This window comes from Coregonus clupeaformis, chromosome 34 (assembly GCF_020615455.1).
Source record: "Coregonus clupeaformis isolate EN_2021a chromosome 34, ASM2061545v1, whole genome shotgun sequence".
Classification (NCBI taxonomy): domain Eukaryota; kingdom Metazoa; phylum Chordata; class Actinopteri; order Salmoniformes; family Salmonidae; genus Coregonus; species Coregonus clupeaformis.
The window spans coordinates 16,070,113-16,095,201 of NC_059225.1; the positions used below are offsets into that span (position 1 = coordinate 16,070,113).

Genomic DNA, 25,089 nt, shown 5'->3' on the forward strand with positions numbered 1-25,089 from the left:
CATGTGGCCTCCCACTTGCTCCTAGACGTTTCCACTTCACAATAACAGCACTTAACAGTTGACCGGGTCAACTCTAGCAGGGCCGAAATTTGACAAACGTACTTGTTGTAAAGGTGGCATCCTATGACAGTGCCACGTTGAAAGTCACTGAGCTTTTCAGTTAGGCCGTTCTACTGCCAATGTTTGTCTATGGATATTGCATGGTTGTGTGCTCAATTTTTATACACCTGTCAGCAACGGGTGTGTCTGAAATAGCCAAATCCACTAATTTGAAGGGGTGTCCACATACCTTTGTGTGTGTGTGTGTGTGTGTGTGTGTGTGTGTGTGTGTGTGTGTGTGTGTAAATGCCAAATGGACCCCATTCCTAATTCTGTCACTCCCCTGAGCCAGGCGCCCACTTACCATTCATTCTCAACCCAAGTAGAAAAACTCCATTAACTTTTGTGATTCCTTAAAGGAATACCTTTGAATGAATAAATAGAAAAATTAATGTCTGGTCATGCACCTGGCTGCATATAGGCAACTGTTTATTTTCGTGTTTCAAGGAAACTGAGAGAAAAAAAAAATATTTTGCCTTTGGGGAGTGAGTTTCGATCGTGTTGAAGTTTTCTAAAGGGTTTCTCTATTAGGAAGATAAAAGGGGAAGGAGAAAGTCTTATTTTTTTGCCTGTGAAATTAATAACAAGGCTATTTTGTGGGAGCATGGGAGCATTAGAAGAAAAAATAGAGAGCTGGGGAGATTTGTGTGCTTTATTTGATCAGCCCCAAGTTCCCTTGGGCGGCAGGTAGCCTAGTTGTTAAGAGCGTTGGGCCAGTAACCAATAGCCAACTAGCTAAAAAATCTGTCAATGTGCCTTTGAGCAAGGCACTTAACCCTAATTGCTCCTGTAAATCACATACAACCACAAAGACCATGGAGGTTTCAATACCTCGCAAAGAAGGGCACAATTGACTTATTCCACATTTTGCTGTGTCACAGCCTGAATTCAAAATTGATTCAATTTTTTTCTCTCACCCATCTACAAGCTATACCACATAATGACAAAGAGAAAACATGTTTGTAGAAATGTTTGCAAATTTATTGAAAATTAAATACAGAAAAATCAAATTTACTTAAGTAATTCACACCCGAGTCAATACTTTGTAGAAGCACCTTTTGGCAGCAATTATAGCTGTGAGTCTTTCTGGGTAAGTCTCTAAGAGCTTTGCACACCTGGATTGTACGATATTCTTTAAAAAATTATTCTAACTGTAAAGTTTATTGTTGATCATTGCTAGACAAACATTTTCAAGCCATTTTAGTCTAAACTATAACTAGGCCACTCAGGAACATTCAACGTCGTCTTGGTAAGCAACTCTATTGTAGATTTGGCCTTGTGTTTTAGGTTATTATCCTGCTGAAAGGTGATTTTGTCTCCCAGTGACTGTTGGAAAGCAGACTGAACCAGGTTTTCCTCTAGGATTTTGCCTGTGCTTATAGCTGTATTCCGTTAATTTTTATCCTAAAAAACTCCCTAGTCCTTGCCGATGACCAGCATAACCATAACATGATGCAGCCACCACCATGCTTGAAAATATGAAGTGGTATTCAGTGATGTGTTTTTGGATTTACCCCAAACTTTGTATTCAGGACTAAAAGTTAATTTCTTTGCCACATGTTTTACAGAATTACTAAAGTGCTTTGTTGCAATCAGGATGCATGTTTTGGAATATTTGTATTCTGTACAGGCTTCCTTCTTTTGACTGTCATTTAGGTTAGTATTGTGGAGTAACTACAATGTTGTTGATCTATCCTCAGTTTTCTCATATCCCAACCAATAAACTCTGTAACTGTTTTAAAATCACCATTGGCCTCTTGGTGAAATCCCTGAGCAGTTTCCTTCCTCTCGGCATCTGAGTAAGGAAGGACGCCTGCATCTTTGTAGTGACTGGGTGTATTGATACACCATCCAAAGCCTAATTAATAACTTCACCATGCTCAAAGGGATATTCAGCGTCTGCTTTTTCTATCTATCAATTGTGCCCTTCTTTGCGAGGTATTGAAACCTCCATGGTCTTTGTGGTTGTATGTGTTGGGTACAAAGATGAGTAGTCATTAAAAATCATGTTAACCACTATTAGTGAACACCGAATGAGTCCATGCAACATATTATGCGATTTGTTAAGCACATGTTTACTTCTGGGGGTTTAATACTTATTGACTCAAGACATTTCAGCATTTAATTTTGTATTAATTCATAACATTTTCTACAAACAGAATTCCACTTTGACATTATGGGGTATTGTGTGTGTAGATCAGTGACACAATCTAAATTGTAATATGTTCTATTCAGACTATAACACAACCATGTGGAAATATAGGGGTATGAACACATTCCTAAGCCACCGTAAATGTATTCACACCCCTTGACATATTCCACATGTTGTTGTGTTACAGCCTGAATTTAAAATGGATTACATTTAGATTTTGTCACTGGCGAATACACAAAATACCCCATAATGTCAAAGTGGAATAGTCTTTTATAAATGTTTACAAATTAGTTAAAAATAAAAAGCTGATGTCTTTAGTCAAGTATTCAACCCCTTTGTTATGTCAGGCGTAAAATAAGTCACATAATAAGTTGCATGGACTCTCCACCTCATCTCTGTACCCCACACATACAATTACAGTTAGGTCCTCAGTCGAGCAGTGAATTTAAAACACTTACAGAGTTTTTAATGGCTGTGATAGGAGAAAATTGAGGATGGATCAACAACATTGTAGTTACTCCACAATACAAACCTAAATGACAGTCAAAAGAAGGAAGCCTGTACAGAATAACAATATTTCAAAATATGCATCCTGATTGCAACAAGGAACTTTAGTAATACTTAGTCCTGAATACATTTGACATTTTTGTCATTTAGCAGACGCTCTTATCCAGAGCGACTTACAGTTAGTGAGTGCATACATTATTTTTTAAATTTTTCATACTGGCCCCCCGTGGGAATCGAACCCACAACCCTGGCGTTGCAAACGCCATGCTCTACCAACTGAGCTACATCCCTGCCGGCCATTCCCTCCATCTATCCTGGACGACGCTGGGCCAATTGTGCGCCGCCCCATGGGTCTCCCGGTCGCGGCCGGCTACGACAGAGCCTGGATTCGAACCAGGATCTCTAGTGGCACAGCTAGCACTGCGATGCAGTGCCTTAGACCACTGCGCCACTCGGGAGGTAAAATGTGGAATAAGTCAATGGGTATGAATACTTTCTGGCACTGTATATAGTAAAGATTAGATGAAAGATTAGGTGATGACTATTACTGCAGAGACATGATGATTCAAAGTTCCCAAGAGTTGCGAGGCAAGCAAATGAAGTAATCGTAAATTAAGAGAGCGTGACCTAACGTTGTCTCCGTTGAAGCTGGGCTTTTAACGATTTTTATAGAGTTTGTTCAACTCTGCATGGTCAAAATGAAAATTGTCATTTCATGGAAATGAGTTCCCCAACGAAGACCATGTTTTGGGTAGGGTTCTTATTACAACGCTAGCCTCTGGTGTGCTTGTTGATTTAACATGGAATCCCGCGTGGGACATGCAGTTCATCTTCCTAGCATTTGCATGTCATAGCCTGTCAAACATGGCAGAATTTAACGGAAGCTCTTAATGTTAAAAGAGATTAAATCTGAGATTGTGGGAACTGAAAGCCTGTGCTTAGGGACAAGAGGCCTACTGTAAAGCCTGTGCGTAGGGACAAGAGGCCTACTGTAAAGCCTGTGTGTAGGGACAAGAGGCCTACTGTAAAGCCTGTGTGTAGGGACAAGAGGCCTACTGTAAAGCCTGTGCGTAGGGACAAGAGGCCTACTGTAAAGCCTGTGCGTAGGGACAAGAGGCCTACTGTAAAGCCTGTGCGTAGGGACAAGAGGCCTACTGTAAAGCCTGTTTGTAGGGACAAGAGGCCTACTGTAAAGCCTGTGTGTAGGGACAAGAGGCCTACTGTAAAGCCTGTGCGTAGGGACAAGAGGCCTACTGTAAAGCCTGTGCGTAGGGACAAGAGGCCTACTGTAAAGCCTGTGTGTAGGGACAAGAGGCCTACTGTAAAGCCTGATGCCCCTGCCATCCTCTCACAATGCACGCACACATACACCCCACCTCATTTGGATCCCTGCACCATGGTGCTGAGCTGAACCTCCAAGGAACAAGGAAGGAAGAGAGAGGAGGAAAAGCACAGTGAAAATATATGGTGCAGTTTTAACAGATGGAGAGCTGGGGAATTGGCGGGGGTGAGGAGAGGGGGCCGAGGGGGTTGGTTAGGGACCACCAGCACTCAGAGTGATCTAGGGACGTGCGTGTACGCGTGCGTGCAGGATGTAATGACTCCACTGCACAGCTGTAAATATCAGATGACATTTTCATTCAGGTTGGATTTGCGTCAGCTGAAATACAGGCTGCTGGGATTTGATAGATCTCAGGGCTCTAGCCTCATCCCTAATATCATAACCCTCCACCGCACACACACATGCGTACACCATAAATCTTACACTCTGGTCTCTTGATTTATTCTTCAAACATTGTTAATCCATCCAAAATCCGCCATGGAGGGACTGTTCTCGATTGTGGGGGGTGCCGTTTGATTTGCTGAGCAAATTTAGAATCTTGAAGCTTAGCGAATTAGATTCTGTTGAAGGAAATCGTATTTTCTCGTTCCTGTAAACACTGTTTACCAGGTAATGAAAAAAAGGTAATGTGGTGTGAGATCACTTGTGTGTAATAAAATGTATCGTATTAAATATAACCCACTAAGGTTTCTGACACCCCTCCCGTTTGACAAACTAAATTTGAACTCCCAACTGTCTGGCTGGGTTTCTTTTCTTCCTCGTACTTCATTGATAAATTAATGTAGTCGGTTGTCCGAGTCCCAAACTCTAAATGAGTCCCTGATAAAGAGCCTATAGTCACTGAGACCATGGAGGACACAGTCAACAGTTGACAGTTGTTAGGTTGTCTGTCGTCGCGGTCGGGAAACACAAACCCTTGTGCTATCCATACTACAACCCTGCCAATTTGTCTGATTTGTATGTGTGTTGTTGCCTATTGTGGTGTTGCCTATTGTGTTGTTGCCTATTGTGTTGTTGCCTATTGTGTTGTTGCCTATTGTGATGTTGCCTATTGTGATGTTGCCTATTGTGATGTTGCCTATTGTGATGTTGCCTATTGTGTTGTTGACTATTGTGTTGTTGCCTATTGTGATGTTGCCTATTGTTGCATGTGGGTGTGTCATTCTTCTCTTTTGTGTGTGTCTCATAAGTGTTCCTCTTTCCATGAAATAGACTGACCAGGTGAATCCAGTTGAACGCTATGATCCCTTATTGACCTCATTTGTTAAATCCACTCCAATCAGTGTAGATGAAGGGGAGGAGACAGGTTAAAGACACATTTTTAAGCCTTGAGAAAATTGAGACATGGATTGTGTATGTGTGCCATTCAGAGGGTGAATGGGCAAGACAAAATATTTAAGTGCCTTTTGAACAGGGCATGGTAGTAGGTGCCAGGCGCACTGGTTTGAGTGTGTCAAGAACTGCAACGCTGCTGGGTTTTTCATGCTCAACAGTTTCCTGTGTGTATCGAGAATGGTCCTCCACCCAAAGGACATCCAGCCAACTTGACACAGCTCTGGGAAATATTGGAGTCAACATGCGCCAGCGTCCCTGTGGACCGCTTTCGACACCTTGTAGAGTCCATGCCCCGACGAATTGAGGCTGTTCTGAGGGCAAAAGGAGTGCAACACAATATTAGGAAGATGTTCCTAATGTTTTGTACGCTGAGTGTATATTATTAGGTGTGTGTGTCATCTTTCTCTCTCCTGTGTGTGTGTTTCAGGAACCCGGGGGAGGACAGCAAGATGCTGGTGTGTGACATGTGTGATAAAGGCTATCACACTTTCTGTCTCCAGCCTGCCATGGAATCCATCCCCACCAATGGCTGGCGGTGCAAGGTAAGAAACAATCCAAACGCGTTTCACAACACGGGAATACCATCGGGAATACCATCGGGCCGAGACAGGAGAGTATTAGGGATGTGCGTTTTTCCCTTTCAAGATTATTCAATACGTATCTAGTTTCTAGGTCATCCCGGAAACCCTACACCCACTCCAATTCACATACCGCCCCAACAGATCCACAGATGACGTAATCTCAATCGCACTCCACACTGCCCTTTCCCACCTGTACAAAAGGAATGCTGTTCATTGACTACAGCTCAGCGTTCAACACCATAGTGCCTACAAAGCTAATCACTAAGCTAACACCTCTCTCTGCAACTGGATCCTGGACTTCCTGATGGGCCGCCCCCAGGTGGTAAGGGTAGGCAACAACACATCTGCCACGCTGATCCTCAACACGGGGGCCCCTCAGGGGTGCGTGCTCAGTCCCCTCCTGTACTCCCTGTTCACCCACGACTGCGTGGCCAAGCACGACTCCAACATCATCATTAAGTTTGCTGACGACTAAGCAGTGGTAGGCCTGATCACCGACAAAAATTAGACAGCCTATAGGGAGGAGGTAAGAGACCTGGCTGTGTGGTGCCAGGATAACAACCTCTCCCTCAACGTGAGCAAGACAAAGGAGCTGATCGTGGACTACATGAAAAGGAGGGCTGAACACGTCCCCATTCTCATCGATGGTGCTGTAGCGGAGCGGGTCGAGATTTTCACACTCCTTGGTTTCCACAGCACCAACAACCTATCATGGTCCAAACACACCAAGACAGTTGTGAAGAAGGCACGACAACACCTTTTCTCCTCAAAAAGTTCTACAGCTGCACCATCGAGAGCATCCTGACCAGTTGCATCACCGCCTGGTATGGCAACTGCTCGGCATCCGACCGTAAGGCGCTACAGAGGGTAGTGCGTACGGCCCAGTACATCACTGGGGCTAAGCTTCCTGCCATCCAGGACCTATATACAAGGCGGTGTCAGAGAAAAATCTTCAGACTCCAGTCACCCAAATCATAGACTGTTCTCTCTGCTACCGCACGACAAGTCGTACCGGAGCACAAAGTCTAGATCCAAAAGGCTCCTTAACAGCTTCTACCCCCAAGCTATAAGACTGCTGAACAATTAATAAAATGGCCACCCGGACTATTTACATTGACCCACGTTTTTGCACTGCTGGTACTCGCTGTTTATCATCTATGCATAGTCACTTTACCCCTGCCTACATGTACAAATTACCTCGGCTAACCTGTATCCCCGCACATTGACTCAGTACCGGTACCCCCTGTGTGTAGCCTTGTTATTGTTATTTTAATGTGTTACTCTTTATTTTATTTTTTACTTCAGTTTATTTAGTAAATATTTTCTTAACTCTATTTCTTGAACTGCATTGTTGGTTAAGGGCTTGTAAGTAACCATTTCACGGTAAGGTCTACACCTGTTGTATTTGGCGCATGTGACAAATACAATTTGATTTGTTATTAATGAAGCAAACTATAAATATAACGATTGTGTTGATCCAGAGTCAAATTTCCTGAAATTTACCAGAAATAAGTCTATCACTTGTGATTACTATAATGTAAAGCAATTTAACAACCGGTGTAGCAGTTTATCTAATTTGAATACAAGTTTATTTCCTACCTTTCATTTGAACGTTCGCAGCCTTCCTAAAAAACATCACCACCTTGTTCATTATGTGTCTTCTCTCAATCATGAATGTTCCATCGTTGCCCTTTCAGACACATGGTTGACTGAAGAGACAGCCATGCTTTATGACGTCTCCTTATAATGCTGTTCACCACTGTAGAACATCAAGAGTGGGAGGAGGAGTGTCCATTTTTGTTCATAAACGTTTTCAATTCTTTGTAAGAGAGGACATCTGATAACATTGATGTTGAATCTCTTTTCACGGAAATTCCCTCCTGTTAATTTTTTGGTGGTAAAAAAGTGGTAATTGGATGCATCTATCAGCCACCTGATTCTGGTAGTTTCATTGATATCCTTTCATCAACCTTTGATTTGATTAATAATGACGATACAATTTGTTTTCTATTGGTTGATTACAACCACTCACTGACATCTGACTTTTTGAATACTTTATACTCCAGCTATCTGTATCCCGTCAGCTATAATTATTTGAATAATGTGGCTAATACAGGTATACTTTATACTGACATTTCTGACCACTTTCCAATTTTCTACTTCTCTTTGGCAGCTGTAAAATGAACAGATGGGAATGATTAGTAGCATTAAATGTAGAATATTTAACAAAAGTAATTTTCAGCGCTTTAAGATGTTGATTGATGATATTTAATGGGAAAATGTTTATAATCAGGCCGATGTGGAGTCTGCTTACCAAACTTTTCTCACATCTTTCAATTCTGTGTTTCACGTCTGCTTTCCCTTAGTTAAACCACATAAGAGAGCAGCAGAAGGGTTCTGGAAGCCTTGGTTTACAACCAGTCTCAAAGAATCCTCAGTAAAAAAAAAAGTTTGTCACAAATCCCTCTCCCCTGAATTCTGCAAATAACAAAAAGTATAAGAACAAATTTACTCACCTACTTCGGATATCTCCAAAAATATATTTTACTAACAAATTCCAAGAATACTTAATATAAAGTCAACTTGGAAAATCATCAATCAACTGTTGAATAAGAAAAAGGCATCTACAACTATCCCATCTCAATGTATTGTTAGAAATACGACCTATAGTGATCCTGATGTTATTTAATGTGAATTTAATAACTTTTTTGTGAATGTGTGTTCCTCTCTGTCAAAGAAAACTGATGAAAATCCCTTGGATTACATTAAGGGACATTTCCCTTCTCTGCTTCAGTTTGATCCTCCTGATGTAATGGAGGTAATTGGTAACTTTAAGATATCAGCAGCAGGTCATGATGAGATTGGTGCCTCTTTGGTGAAATTAGTGTCTTCCTCGATTACTGAGCCTCTAACGTATATCTTTACCAAATCTATGCAAACTGGGAAGATTTGAAAATTGCCAAAGTTAACCACCTCTATATATCTGAGGATTCAAGATCTTTTACAAATTATCGCCCAATATCTGTACTACCATGTTTTTCTAAAATCCTAGAAAATTAGTGAATAAGAGAATGTTGAAACATTTAAATCAACACTGTATTCTATATGAGCACAAATATGGTTTTCGTAAAAACTACTCCACGATACGGCTCTTTTGCAACTTGTGGATGAACTCTTTACAGCCCTTAACAGCAATGATTACGCTCCTGGCATCTTTTTTGATTTATCCAAAGCGTTTGACACGGTTGATCATGAAATATTACTTTCTAAATTGCATTAAGGTTTTCATGATTATACGTATAATTGGTTATATAGTTATGTTTATGATAGATAACAATTTGTTTATGCAAACTGCTGTGCATCTACCAGGGCCAAGATATCCTGTGGCGTTATAATTGGACCTTTTCTTATAACTAATCTATATCAATGACCTTGCTGCTGTGTCTTCTACCATACTTCCCATTCTCTTTGCTGATGATACCAATTAGATTTTATCACATACGAATTTTGATTCACTAATTATTAAGCCAACTCCGTCATGGTCAAATTTTCTGACTGGTTCCAGATAAACAAATTATCTTTAAATGTTAAACAAAATCCAACTTTATTGTATTAAATAGTAAGAATAAAATATATGTGTGTGTGTGTGTGTACAGTTGAAGTCGGAAGTTTACATACACCTTAGCCAAATATATTTCAACTCAGTTTTTCACAGTTCCTGACATTTAATCCTAGTAAAAATTCCCTGTCTTAGGTCAGTTAGGATCACCACTTTATTTTAAGAATGTGAAATGTCAGAATAATAGTAGAGAGAGATTTATTTAAGCTTTTATTTATTTCATCACATTCCAAGTGGGTCAGAAGTTTACATACACTCAATTAGTATTTGGTAGCATTGCCTTTAAATTGTTTAACTTGGGTAAAACGTTTTGGGTAGCCTTCCACAAGCTTCCCACAATAAGTTGGGTGAATTTTGGCCCATTCCTCCTGACAGAGCTGGTGTAACTGAGTCAGGTTTGTAGGCCTCCTTGCTCGCACACGCTTTTTCAGATCTGCCCACACATTTTCTATAGGATTGAGGTCAGGGCTTTGTGATGGCCACTCCAATACCTTGACTTTGTTGTCCTTAAGTCATTTTGCCACAACTTTGTAAGTACGCTTGGGGTCATTGTCCATTTGGAAGACCCATTTGAGACCAAGCTTTAACTTCAAGACTTATGTCTTGAGATGTTGCTTCAATATATCCACATCATTTTCCTTCCTCATGATGCCATCTATTTTGTGAAGTGTACCAGTCCCTCCTGCAGCAAAGCACCCCCACAGCATGATGCTGCCACCCCCGTGCTTCACGGTTGGGATGGTGTTCTTCGGCTTGCAAGCGTCCCCCTTTTTCCTCCAAACATAACGATGGTCATTATGGCCAAACAGTTCTATTTTTGTTTCATCAGACCAAAGGACATTTCTCCAAAAAGTACGATCTTTGTCCCTATGTGCAGTTGCAAACCGTAGTCTGGCTTTTTTTATGCGGTTTTGGAGTAGTGGCTTCTTCCTTGCTGAGCGGCCTTTCAGGTTATGTCGATATAGTATGAAAATGTATACACTCACTAACTGTAAGTCTCTCTGGATAAGAGCATCTGCTAAATGACTAAAATGTAAATGTAAATATAGGACTTGTTTTACTGTGGATATAGATACTTTTGTACCCGTTTCCTCCTCCATCTTCACAAGGTCCTTTGCTGTTGTTCTGGGAATTATTTGCACTTTTCGCACCAAAGTACGTTCATCTCTAGGAGACAGAACGTGTCTCCTTCCTGAGCGGTATGACGGCTGTGTTGTCCCATGGTGTTTATACTTGCGTATTATTGTTTGTACAGATGAACGTGGTACCTTCAGGTGTTTGGAAATTGCTCCCAAGGATGAACCAGACTTGTGGAGTTCTACAATTTGTTTTCTGAGGTCTTGGCTGAGTTCTTTTCATTTTCCCATGATGTCAAGCAAAGAGGCACTGATTTTGATGGTAGGCCTTGAAATACATCCACAGGTACACCTCCAATTGACTCAAATGATGGCAATTAGCCTATCAGAAGCTTCTAAAGCCATGACATCATTTTCTGGAATTTTCCAAGCTGTTTAAAGGCAACTTAGTGTATAGTGAGGGGAAAAAAGTATTTGATCCCCTGCTGATTTTGTACGTTTGCCCACTGACAAAGACATGATCAGTCTATAATTTTAATGGTAGGTTTATTTGAACAGTGAGAGACAGAATAACAACAACAAAATCCAGAAAAATGCATGTAAAAAATGTTATAAATTGATTAGCATTTTAATGAGGAAAATAAGTATTTGACCCCTCTGCAAAACATGACTTAGTACTTGGTAGCAAAACCCTTGTTGGCAATCAAAGAGGTCAGACGTTTCTTGTAGTTGGCCACCAGGTTTGCACACATCTCAGGAGGGATTTTGTTCCACTCCTCTTTGCAGATCTTCTCTAAGTCATTAAGGTTTCGAGGCTGATGTTTGGCAACTCGAACCTTCAGCTCCCTCCACAGATTTTCTATGGGATTAAGGTCTGGAGACTGGCTAGGCCACTCCAGGACCTTAATGTGCTTCTTCTTGAGCCACTCCTTTGTTGCCTTGGCCATGTGTTTTGGGTCATTGTCATGCTGGAATACCCATCCACGACCCATTTTCAATGCCCTGGCTGAGGGAAGGAGGTTCTCACCCAAGATTTGACGGTACATGGCCCCGTCCATCGTCCCTTTGATGCGGTGAAGTTGTCCTGTCCCCTTAGCAGAAAAACACCCCCAAAGCATAATGTTTCCACCTCCATGTTTGACGGTGGGGATGGTGTTCTTGGTCATAGGCAGCATTCCTCCTCCAAACACAGCGAGTTGAGTTGATGCCAATTTTGGTCTCATCTGACCACAACACTTTCACCTAGTTCTCCTCTGAATCATTCAGATGTTCATTGGCAAACTTCAGACGACCCTGTATATGTTCTTTCTTGAGCAGGGGGACCTTGCAGGCGCTGCAGGATTTCAGTCCTTCACGGCGTAGTGTGTTATCAATTGTTTTCATGGTGACTATGGTCCCAGCTGCCTTGGGATCATTGACAAGATCCTCCCGTGTAGTTCTGGGCTGATTCCTCACCGTTCTCATGATCATTGCAACTCCACGAGGTGAGATCTTGCATGAAGCCCCAGGCCGAGGGAGATTGACAGTTATTTTGTGTTTCTTCCATTTGCGAATAATCGCAGCAACTGTTGTCACCTTCTCACCAAGCTGCTTGGCGATGGTCTTGTAGCCCATTCCAGCCTTGTGTAGGTCTACAATCTTGTCCCTGACATCCTTGGAGAGCTCTTTGGTCTTGGCCATGGTGGAGAGTTTGGAATCTGATTGATTGATTGCTTCTGTGGACAGGTGTCTTTTATACAGGTAACAAACTGAGATTAGGAGCACTCCCTTTAAGAGTGTGCTCCTAATCTCAGCTCGTTACCTGTATAAAAGACACCTGGGAGCCAGAAATCTTTCTGATTGAGAGGGGGTCAAATACTTATTTCCCTCATTAAAATGCAAATCAATTCATAACATTTTTGACATGTGTTCTTTTGCATTTTTTTGTTGTTATTTCGTCCCTCACTGTTCAAATAAACCTACCATTAAAATGATAGACTGATCTATTATTTGTCAGTGGGCAAACGTACAAAATCAGCAGGGGATCAAATACTTTTTTCCCTCACTGTATGTAAACTTCTGACCCACTGGAATTGTGATACAGTGAATTATAAGTGAAATAATCTCTGTAAACAATTGTTGGAAAAATTATGCACAAAGTCCTAACCGACTTGCCAAAACTATAGTTTAACAAGACATTTGTGGAGTGGTTGAAAAACGATTTTTATTGACTCCAACCTAAGTGTATGTAAACTTCCGACTGCAACTGTATCTTGATTGGATAAGTATTCACCCCCCTGAGACAATATATGTTAGAAGCACCTTTTGCAGCGATTACAGGTGTGAGTCTTTCTGGGTAAGTCTCTAAGGGCTTTGCACACCTGAATTGTACAATATTTGCCCATTATATTATTTTTTAACATTCTTCAAGCTCTGTCAAGTTGGTTGTTGATCTTCGCTAGACAGCCATTTTCAAGTCATGCCATAGATTTTCAAGCCAATTTAAGTCAAAACTGTAAATCGGTGCCCTTCTTTGCGAGGCATTAAAAAACCTCCCTGGTCTTTGTGGTTGAATCTGTGCTTGAAATTCACTACTCGATTGAGGGACCTTACAGGTGGGGTACAGAGATGGGGTAGTCATTCAAAAATCATGTTAAACACTATTATTGCACACAGTTAGTCCATGCAACGTATTATGTGACTTGTTAAGCACATTTTTACTCCTGAACTTATTTAGGCTTGCCATAACAAAGGGATTGAATACTTATAGACTCAAAACATTTCAGGTTTAATTTTTTTACAAACAAAATTCCACTTTGACATTATGTGGTATTGTGTGTAGATCAGTGACACAATCTCAATTTAATACATTTTAAATTCAGGCTGTAACACAACAAAATTTGGAAAAAGTAAAGGAGTGTGAATACTTTCTGAAGGCACTGTATGTATGAGGTATAAAGTGCTGTCAATTTACCTCACAGCGGGAGGAAAATGTGGCGGGGAGAAAAAGCTCTTAGGTGAAGCTCTTCTCTTCTCGTATCACGTCTCCTTGCTTGCAGTGGTACTGTTTCACCCCTCCCCGGCCTCCTCTTTCTGTTTTCCATTCCCCCTGCTCTCTCTCTCTCTTTTCCTCCTCTCTCTCCATCTTTGTTGTCCCCCAAAGTGTCTTCCGGCTGTTTCACCTTATACCCATTTCCCTTATTCTTCCATCCCCCCCTCTCTCTTTCCCCCTGCGCTCTCTCTCTCTCTCTTTTCCTCCTCTCTCTCTCCATCTTTGTTGTCCTCCGAAGAGTCTTCCGGCTGTTTCACCTCCCTCTTTCCCTCTCTCTCTCTCTCCACTGTCCCTTAAGAGTCTCCCAGCTGTTTTTATCCGATTGTTGGAAATAGCTTTTGGGGCTTTTAGTGCCTTTTTGTAGCGTCTTTTTGGCCGCGGGAGGGAGGGGATACAGTTAGGGCTTGCAAGCACCCAAGCGTTCATCTCTGCTATTGAGCTCTGTATTAAGTCATAAAAGGGAGATTTTGGGCTATGTTTGCTTGCTAAAATGGAGGGAGCGGTGAGTGCCCAAGGCTGAGATGGCCCCCAATCTTTTTACATTGCTGTAAAGGGGAACGGTTATTGTGAGGATTTCTTAGTTTCAAGCTTTTATCTTTCATTTTAGTTTTTATTCACCCATTTTACTTAGTCACTTAGTCCACGGAGTGAAGAGATTGGGTTGTAATCTGAGCAAATCCATTTTACATCCCCCGCTTCTCCCGGCCAGCAGCTGTATGAAAGTGGTATGGGATGGAGGGATTTAGGGTTGGTTGGAGGGTTGGAGGGTTGGAGGGATAGAGGGTTGGAGGGATAGAGGGTTGGAGGGATAGAGGGTTGGAGGGATAGAGGGATAGAGGGTTGGAGGGATAGAGGGTTGGAGGGATAGAGGGTTGGAGGGATAGAGGGTTGGAGGGATAGAGGGTTGGAGGGATAGAGGGTTGGAGGGATAGAGGGTTGGAGGGATAGAGGGTTGGAGGGATAGAGGGTTGGAGGGATAGAGGGTTGGAGGGATAGAGGGTTGGAGGGATGGAGGGTTGGAGGGATGGAGGGTGTAATTGCAGACAGTAATTCGGGGGCGTTTTCTGATATCAGCGTTTCACCCGTTGATGCTCGCCATTGGTCCGTGGCCGTTTCTTTCACGTCAGGGACAACAGTTGTTGACGAATGTAGCATTGTAGCTAAACCTAACCGTAACCCTTTTCCTAACCTCATTCTCCTAACCTGCTACGTTAGTTATCCTAACCTGCTATGTAAACATATCATCTGTGTTGCGAAACCATTAGTCTCGTAACACCGGAGCTGACCAATGGCAGGCACCAATGATATCAAGAAATGCCCTGTATAGCAGTCTGCAATTACACCATATTGGGTTGGAGGGACAGAGGAGTGACATGAGGCGGTCAGGAGAAATTGAGGGGTAAAGGGACAGAGGTTGGGATGAGTGAAGGTGTGCAGGGAGAGGAGAGGAAGGATGACGGGATGAATAGAAGAGCGGAGGATGGATAAATATGCCTCTCTGATCCCATGCCTCTGACCGGAAGCTCCCCCTCTTTTTTCTTTTTTCTTAAAAAAAAAAAAAGAAGTAATTTAGCAGACGCTCTTCTCCAGAACGACTTACAGGAGCAATTAGGGTTAAGTGCCTCGCTCAAGGGCACATCGACAGATTTTTTTACCTAGTCGGCTCGGGGATTAGAACCAGCGACCTTTCAGTTACTGGCACAACGCTCTTAACCACTAAGCTACCTCTCTCTGTCTGTACCCCTTTCTATCCCTCTTTCTCTCACTCATTATTTTTTTTTTTTACATTTTATTCATTTAGCAGAAGCTCTTATCCAGAGCGACTTAGTTAGTGCATTCATCTTAAGATAGCTAGGTGGAACAACCACCTATCACAGTCATAGGCAGGACATTTTCCCTCAAAGTACAGTGAGGGAAAAAAGTATTTGATCCCCTGCTGATTTTGTACGTTTGCCCACTGACAAAGAAATGATCAGTCTATAGTTTTAATGGTAGGTTTATTTGAACAGTGAGAGACAGAATAACAACAAAAAAATCCAGAAAAACGCATGTCAAAAATGTTATAAATTGATTTGTATTTTAATGAGGGAAATAAGTATTTGACCCCCTCTCAATCAGAAAGATTTCTGTCTCCCAGGTGTCTTTTTTACAGGTAACGAGCTGAGATTAAGAGCATACTCTTAAAGGGTGCTCCTAATCTCAGCTTGTTACCTGTATAAAAGACACCTGTCCACAGAAGCAATCAATCAATCAGATTCCAAACTCTCCACCATGGCCAAGACCAAAGAGCTCTCCAAGGATGTCAGGGACAAGATTGTAGACCTACAAAAGGCTGGAATGGGCTACAAGACCATCGCCAAGCATCTTGGTGAGAAGGTGACAACAGTTGGTGCGATTATTCGCAAATGGAAGAAACACAAAAGAACTGTCAATCTCCCTCGGCCTGGGGCTCCATGCAAGATCTCACCTCGTGGAGTTGCAATGATCATGAGAACGGTGAGGAATCAGCCCAGAACTACACGGGAGGATCTTGTCAATGATCTCAAGGCAGCTGGGACCATAGTCACCAAGAAAACAATTGGTAACACACTACGCCGTGAAGGACTGAAATCCTGCAGCGCCCGCAAGGTCCCCCTGCTCAAGAAAGCACATATACAGGCCCGTCTGAAGTTTGCCAATGAACATCTGAATGATTCAGAGGAGAACTGGGTGAAAGTGTTGTGGTCAGATGAGACCAAAATCGAGCTCTTTGGCATCAACTCAACTCGCGTGTTTGGAGGAGGAGGAATGCTGCCTATGACCCCAAGAACACCATCCCCACGTCAAACATGGAGGTGGAAACATTATGCTTAGGGGGTGTTTTTCTGCTAAGGGAACAGGACAACTTCACCGCATCAAAGGGACGATGGACGGGGCCATGTACCGTTAAATCTTGGGTGAGAACCTCCTTCCCTCAGCCAGGGCATTGAAAATGGGTCATGGATGGTTATTCCAGCATGACAATGACCCAAAACACACAGCCAAGGCAACAAAGGAGTGGCTCAAGAGGAAGCACATTAAGGTCCTGGAGTGGCCTAGCCAGTCTCCAGACCTTAATTCCCATAGAAAATCTGTGGAGGGAGCTGAAGGTTCGAGTTGCCAAACGTCAGCCTCAAAACCTTAATGACTTGGAGAAGATCTGCAAAGATGAGTGGGACAAAATCCCTCCTGAAATGTGTGCAAACCTGGTGGCCAACTACAAGAAATGTCTGACCTCTGATTGCCAACAAGGGTTTTGTCACCAAGTACTAAGTCATGTTTTGCAGAGGGGTCAAATACTTATTTCCCTCATTAAAATGAAAATCAATTTATAACATTTTTGACATGCGTTTTTCTGGACTTTTTTGTTGTTATTCTGTCTCTCACTATTCAAATAAACCTACCATTAAAATTATACACTGATCATGTCTTTTTCAGTGGGCAAACGAACAAAATCAGCAGGGGATCAAATACTTTTTTCCCTCACTGTAGCTATCAGCAAAGTCAGAGGTAGTAAGAGGGGAGAGAGTCAAGGGCCAGTGTTAGTTCACAAAAGGCTTATTCATTCATTGCTGTGGGATTATTTAAGATACTCTTTGAAGAGGTAGGGTTTTAGATGTTTTCGGAAGATGGGCAAGGGACTTTGCTGTCCTAGCTTCACGGGGAAGCTGGGTCCACCATTGGGGTGCTAGGACAGAGAAGAGCTTGGACTGGGCTGTGAGGGAACTGCCCTCCCGTAGGGGTGTGAGGGCCAAGAGACCAGAGGTGGCAGAACAGAGTACTTGGGTTGGGATGTAGAGTTTGAGCAGAGCCTACACCCCAACTCTCTCATTAATCCCTGTCTGTCCACTGCTTACTGTGACAAAACACACTGTGCTGCCATGGCAAATTTAGTTATCTGAGGCCTGCTAATGCACGCACACGCACACGCACACACACACACACACCTCCCCTTCCCCACCTTATCCCCATCTTCTCCCAAATCCCAGACAGGCACTTAAATGCCCCCCTGTCCATCCTGAGGAAATTATCTCCCTACCTCCTTCCCTCTCTCCTTCCCCGGCCCACAGGCAGGACCTGACAGACAGCGATAGTATTCACCAACTCTCTCCCCCACTGTTGGACATGAGCTGGCCACTGGACCCAGGCCAGAATGGTGGCTTGTCACTGCACTAGGCCAGTGGGGGTCTGAGCTTTAGAAAGGGTGGGTTTGAGTGTCGTAGGGGGTTGTGGGGGTTTTCACAGAGAAGCTTTAGAATGAGCTTGTTCCTCCTACTCTCCCCCAAAAGCTGGGAATGACGCTGCTCCTTTTGAATGCTACTCAATGAGCTTGAAGTGGTACTTTTGAAGGCGTAATGAAATTTCCAGCTGGCTGATCACTGGCTCATTGCATAGAGGGAGGCATATTTTTAAAGATGCATTGGGGAAATGTATGTTAATTATTATGATTAGCGTAACCCAATACAGAAAGTATTTGAAATGGCTGTCGTAAAGATGTCAAGTGTTATATCAGTTTTAATTACTGACATTACAATGTAAATGGCAATCAGTTTAGTCCTCTGATGTGTGACATTTTCAACAAACATTCAAACAGAACAATTTCATGCTTCATAACAAAGGTCAGTTGGCAAAAGTTTGAAGGTGGTTAGCAGAAATAGTCATTACTTTCTATAGTATGTATTGTCATTCTGGTGCCATGTAGATAAACATTCTATAGCCACCGGGAAAAATGTTTTTCAAATAATATTTTTTTGCATGTTGTAGTTTTGCGACTCCAAACTTTGGTTGTTAGACAATGGAAATGGAAATATTGAAATGTTCTGGAATACAATGAATCCATATGTAGTAGTGTAACTAATGTATCATGTCTCTCTCCCTCTCCAGAAATGTCGGGTTTGTTCTCAGTGCGGGGTCAGGCAGGCAGGCCACTGGGCCCACAACATCACGCTGTGTGAGAGTTGCCACATGCAACCGGAGGAGCCCGCCCCCGCCCTGCCGTGCCCGCTGTGTGGGATGGGCCAGGGCCCCGGCGACGTACCCAAGGACGTCGTCATCACCTGCCGTACCTGCAAAAGGTACGCCTCATTCTGTTTCCGTGGTTCCTGTTGATTATGTTCCAGAGGGAATGCAAGACAATTAACTGATATACAGCAGAGCTATAATATTTATTTTGTATGTGACTAGCTTGGTCCCAGATCTGTTAGTGTTGTGGTCATTGTCATGGTTGACATGAGGGGTCATACAGCACAAGCAGATCTGGGACCAGGCTTACGTGTATCAGTCTGTGGTGTATTATACTGTATCTGCCACATGGGTCCCCAAGGGACCTCTTTAAGTGTCCCTGTGTACGCAGGTTTTATCATCTGTCTCGTTACGCGTGATTGAGCTATTTATTGACTAACTGTGGATTTTCCACCTGGCTGTCGGCGTCTTCTAATGAATTGGATTATAATGTGGTTTACAGCTGCTGACTGTCACAACCACAATGTTAGCTAATATCTTCGATAGATTGAACTTAATTGGTTCACAAGCTTCACAGACAGGGAAACTTATCATTACATAGTTGTAGCCCAGTAGGTTAGTTTAGTTGGTTTCTCACACGTTTCATAGCGTACAAATGTTCAATACCAAAGGTAATCTACAGGTTAACAACTGGCTCAGCGCTCCAGCCAATCCTGGTCACCGAAAACGATTTATCAGTAGATTACTAGCTACGGGGCCTCTACACCAACCACTATTATTAACCAATCACAGAGCTGGATTTGGCAGCTCTGCTGAGGGTTTTCCACAACAGAGTGATTGTTGCCAACAGCGACCACTGCGAAGTCATTACGGCAACCCAGAGCTCATGCGGTCGGTGGCACAGTGATGCCTTTGTGACGAGGGGTTGAGTAAAGTAAAAACCGCTGTGGCGAATGGATTGGTTTATCCAAGGTCCAGCAAGTCGCCTGAGGGTCAGACACATCATTCACTGTAGTAGACACTTCCTGGGGTCCAGGGAAGTAGATAGAAGCTGCAAACTCAAATCAACCCCTACAGTGGAACCTCACTTGAAGTGCTGTTTTAGCCATTTTGTATTGGGGGAGGAAAAACTGTTAGCCATAGGTTATTCACATAAATTATTCACAAGGCCAGTTCTGCATTGTTATTGTGGCTAGTTTTAACAGTCGTTTTAACACCAGCTCCCGGAGAGGGCTGAAAGGGCCATTCTCTAAGAGGTCCCTCATAAGTATGATTAAGCACACTCGTATTGCTGAGTAGGGCTCACACGGCCACTTCTCTGGTAGTCATACTAAAGTTCCCCAAACACACTCGGACGTATTACCATCGATGAACTGCATGGTGCAATTGCTTAGTGCTTACCCGTCACACTGACTCAGCTAACTAGCTTCTTGCCAGTCTCCCCGCTGAAACTCTAATCAAACTCAAACTGGTCCGTCTTTTGAAGTAGCCGGACCTCAGCAGTCGCTGGAGTAGCCCAATTCCCCATAATGACCCTCTACCTCCCGCGGACACTCACTCGGGGGTCCTCTCGACACAGCCGGCTGCCCGGCCTAGATGCCTGCGCAGAAATGTAATTATTGCAGGCAGGGAGAGCCGGAGAGAAAATGGAGCAGGAGACAGTCGGGCTGCACCCCACTGGGACAAACCTGCAGCAGCGCGACACAGAGAATTCATTTGGAGAGAGGGGAGAGAGAGACGGTAGAGGGAAAGAGGGGAGGGAGAGGGAGCGGGAGCAAGGCAGAGTAAGAGAGGGGGCGAGAAAAGGGAGGAAGAGTGGAGGAGAGTGAGAGAGGGAAACACAGATGGGAGAGCAACCCCACAGGCTTAGAGACCACTCTCTGGGAGAGCTGCCATGGATGCTGTCTGACTGATGATGAACCCAACCTGCCTGACTAGACAGTTTAGTCATGCCTAATGCATCGGGGTGGATGTCAAATAATAACTAAGGCTGGTATAAAGAAGGACTGATGGAAACCAGCTTCATGCTTATGGCAAGTGAAGTTACACTGTTATGATGGTGCATGTGATTGTGGTACATCCAGTCAAAATAGTATTTCTTGCATCGTCATAGTCAGGTGGGGGTATTGTTAGTGGGTTGTTATGTATATTGTCATAACCTGACATGACACTTATGTAAACAATATGACAAAGGTGCTGGGTATTGTGAAAGAAGAAATGGTTGGGGAAACCAAATTAAATGGGGGAAACACTGATGCTACAAGTTGAAGTAATGGAAAGCTGTTTGTTGATTTAATGGTGTTTTGTTGTTTCTCTCAGGTGGCTTCATGGGGAGTGTGAGAAGCAGGCAGGGGGCGACCCGGACCTCCACCCCCAGGCCCACTACGTCTGTACACAGCTGGAGAGGGACATGGTGGAAACCCCGACCAGCCCCATCCAGGAACCCACAGAACCAGAACCAGAACCAACTATGGGTAAGAACAGAAACTGCACATCTGGAGTCTAATTGACTATGTGGAATAGTTTTGTAGTCTTTTGGAATATGTGGACTAGTGTTATATGTATTTGGACAGTGAAGCTAAAATGTAAAATGTGGCTCTATACTCCAGCATTGTAGATTTGAAATACTTCATATTAGGCATGTAGGAAAATTGCCTCAAAAACAGAATGTATAAAAATACCCTCAAATAAAAAGTGACATTCTGTACTGTTTCCTATGAAACATTTGATCCCTGCTGATTTTGTACGTTTGCCAACTGACAAAGAAATGATCAGTCTATAATTTTAATGGTATGTTTATTTGAACAGTGAGAGACAGAATAACAACAAAAAAATCCAGAAAAACGCATGTAAAAAATGTTACATTGATTTGCATTTTAATGAGGGAAATAAGTATTTGACCCCCCTGCAAAACATGACTTAGTACTTGGTGGCAAAACCCTTGTTGGCAATCACAGAGGTCAGACGTTTCTTGTAGTTGGCCACCAGGTTTCCACACATCTCAGGAGGAATTTTGTCCCACTCCTCTTTTCAGATCTTCTCCAAGTCATTAAGGTTTCGAGGCTGACGTTTGGCAACTCGAACCTTCAGCTCCCTCCACAGATTTTCTATTGGATTAAGGTCTGGAGACTGGCTAGGCCACTCCAGGACGTTAATGTGCTTCTTCTTAAGCCACTCCTTTGTTGCCTTGGCCATGTGTTTTGGGTCATTGTCATGCTGGAATACCCATCCACGACCCATTTTCAATGCCCTGGCTGAGGGAAGGAGGTTCTCACCCAAGATTTGACGGTACATGGCCCCATCCATCGTCCCTTTGATGCGGTGAAGTTGTCCTGTCCCCTTAGCAGAAAACACCCCCAAAGCATAATGTTTCCACCTCCATGTTTGACGGTGGGGATGGTATTCTTGGGGTCATAGGCAGCATTCCTCCTCCTCCAAACACGGCGAGTTGAGTTGATGCCAAAGAGCTCCATTTTGGTCTCATCTGACCGCAACACTTTCAACCAGTTCTCCTCTGAATCATTCAGATGTTCATTGGCAAACTTCAGACGGGCATGTATATGTGCTTTCTTGAGCAGGGGGACCTTGCGGGCGCTGCAGGATTTCAGTCCTTCACGGCGTGGTATGCTACCAATTGTTTTCTTGGTGACTATGGTCCCAGCTGCCTTGAGATCATTGACAAGATCCTCCCGTGTAGTTCTGGGCTGATTCCTCACCGTTCTCATGATCATTGCAACTCCACGAGGTGAGATCTTGCATGGAGCCCCAGGCCGATGGAGATTGACAGTTATTTTGTGTTTCTTCCATTTGCGAATAATCACACCAACTGTTGTCACCTTCTCACCAAGCTGCTTGGCGATGGTCTTGTAACCCATTCCAGCCTTGTGTAGGTCTACAATCTTGTCCCTGACATCCTTGGAGAGCTCTTTGATCTTGACCATGGTGGAGAGTTTGGAATCTGATTGATTGATTGCTTCTGTGGACAGGTGTCTTTTATACAGGTAACAAGCTCCCTTTAAGAGTGTGCTCCTAATCTCAGCTCGTTACCTGTATAAAAGACACCTGGGAGCCAGAAATCTTTCTGATTTAGATGGGGTCAAATACTTATTTCCCTCATTAAAATGCAACTCAATTTATAACATTTTGACGCGTTTTTCTGGATTTTTTTGTTGTTGTTCTGTCTCTCACTGTTCAAATAAACCTACCATTTAAAATTATAGACTGATAATTTCTTTGTCATTTTTTTTCTTCACTGTCCAAATACTAATGAAGGGGAGTGTATGTGGAATAGTGGTGTCATCTTATTGACTATTTGCATTAGTACTGTTGTCAACTATGTAGAATATAACTGTAGTCTAGTTGTTGACTGTGTAATAGTGCTGTAATTTAGTTGACTGTGGAATAGTGCTGTAGTCTAGTTGTTGACTCTGTGGAATAGTGCTGTAGTCTTGTTGTTGACTATGTGGAATAGTGCTGTAGTCTAGTTGTTGACTGTGGAATAGTGCTGTAGTCTAGTTGTTGACTGTGGAATAGTGCTGTAGTCTTGTTGTTGACTATGTGGAATAGTGTTGTAATCTTGTTGTTGACTATGTGGAATAGTGCTGCTGTCTTGTTGTTGACTATGTGGAATAGTGCTGTAGTCTTGTTGTTGACTATGTGGAATAGTGCTGTATAGCTCTATAGTCTGACTATTTGTCTCTAACCAACAATTAACTGGCCTGAACATATTTTCTGGACAATATCTCTTTGGGTTTTGGTATTTATTTTGTGATGTCTTTTTGGATGATGCTGTGCAATTCTGGTCATCCCTAAATTGAAGGTCCACACAGCATTGAATCCCCTCTATCCACACCATCTCTCACAGAGCCAGGCAGCAAGTAGTGGGAGAGAAATGCTTCAATTACTGGCTTCCTGTATTCACAGAATCAGCTGGTGACCTATCATGGGCCGGCCCCGCGCCGCCAGCTAAAATCCAATCTGATTTCCCTCTAAAGCGTTATTACTAGGTCCGGGACGATACCAGTATCGCGATACTTATTAGTATCGTGGCAAGGCAACAAAACATGAAGCAGATATAACTTCTTTACGAAAACGGCCCTAATGTTGGAAACAAACATCATTATGTTGTCATCCAGAGTCACATGTATTTATTTTCCAAGCTATAGCACACAATATTTTACATACAGCAGGTTTTTAAAGCAGCAAAGAGTTAGGTCTGCTTCGGGTTTTCATTTTTGGAATGGAGAAAAAAACCTGGCCAAATGAAAATGGACCCTGTTCCCAGCCCGCTTGGCACCCAGATGAATTATGGTGCAGAGTTGTTGTGATTTCCTCTTCCTTTCCTCCTCTTCTCTCTCCCTGTAGCCACCCCATCACCTCCCTGTAGCCACCCCATCACCTCTCTGTAGCCACCCCATCACCTCTCTGTAGCCACCCCATCACCTCCCTGTAGCCACCCCATCACCTCCCTGTAGCCACCCCATCACCTCCCTGTAGCCACCCCATCACCTCCCTGTAGCCACCACATCACCTCCCTGTAGCCACCCCATCACCTCCCTGTAGCCACCCCATCACCTCCCTGTAGCCACCCCATCACCTCCCTGTAGCCACCCCATCACCTCTCTGTAGCCACCCCATCACCTCTCTGTAGCCACCCCATCACCTCCCTGTAGCCACCCCATCACCTCCCTGTAGCCACCCCATCACCTCCCTGTAGCCACCCCATCACCTCCCTGTAGCCACCCCATCACCTCCCTGTAGCCACCCCATCACCTCCCTGTAGCCACCCCATCACCACTCTGCACTGCCTGTGCCTGTCTGCCTCTGTGTCTGCCTCTGTGTCTGCCTCTGTGTCTGCCTCTGTGTCTGCCTCTGTGTCTGTCTCTGTGTCTGTCTCTGTGTCTGTCTCTGTGTCTGTCTCTGTGTCTGTCTGTCTCTGTGTCTGTCTCTGTGTCTGTCTGTCTCTGTGTCTGTCTGTCTCTGTGTCTGTCTGTCTCTGTGTCTGTCTGTCTCTGTGTGTCTGTCTGTCTCTGTGTCTGTCTGTCTCTGTCTGTGTCTGTGTCTGTGTGTCTCTCTGTCTCTGTCTGTGTCTCTGTCTGTGCGTCTGTCTGTGTGTGCGTCTGTCTGTGTGTGCGTCTGTGTCTGTGCATCTGTTTGCCTCTGTCTGTGTGTGTGTCTGTCTGTGTGTCTGTCTATGCGTGTCTGTGTGTGTGTACAACTGGGATGTGCATGCATATATTCAAACGCATCAGTGTTGTGTGTGTGTGTGTGCGCTCGCATATATGCATGGGATTAGTTGAGTGATGACACTGGATAGGAAGTGTTTGTTACTCACTGTAGCCATGGGCCTCTCCTTTGTGGAACCAGG

The 25,089-nt window shown here is 43.6% G+C and overlaps 1 protein-coding gene across 9 annotated transcripts in view; it reads left to right on the forward strand.

Moving 5' to 3' along the window:
- The window catches only part of LOC121549477 (histone-lysine N-methyltransferase 2C), a 206,558-nt gene that overhangs the window by 89,280 nt on the left and 92,189 nt on the right, over window positions 1-25,089 (forward strand). For all 9 annotated transcript variants that reach the window (XM_045210464.1, XM_045210462.1, XM_045210465.1 and 6 more), the window contains exons 9-11: window positions 5,863-5,977; window positions 18,645-18,835; window positions 21,042-21,196. In XM_045210464.1, coding sequence (XP_045066399.1) covers window positions 5,863-5,977; window positions 18,645-18,835; window positions 21,042-21,196 — 461 coding nt within the window. The remainder of the gene's footprint in view (window positions 1-5,862; window positions 5,978-18,644; window positions 18,836-21,041; window positions 21,197-25,089) is intronic.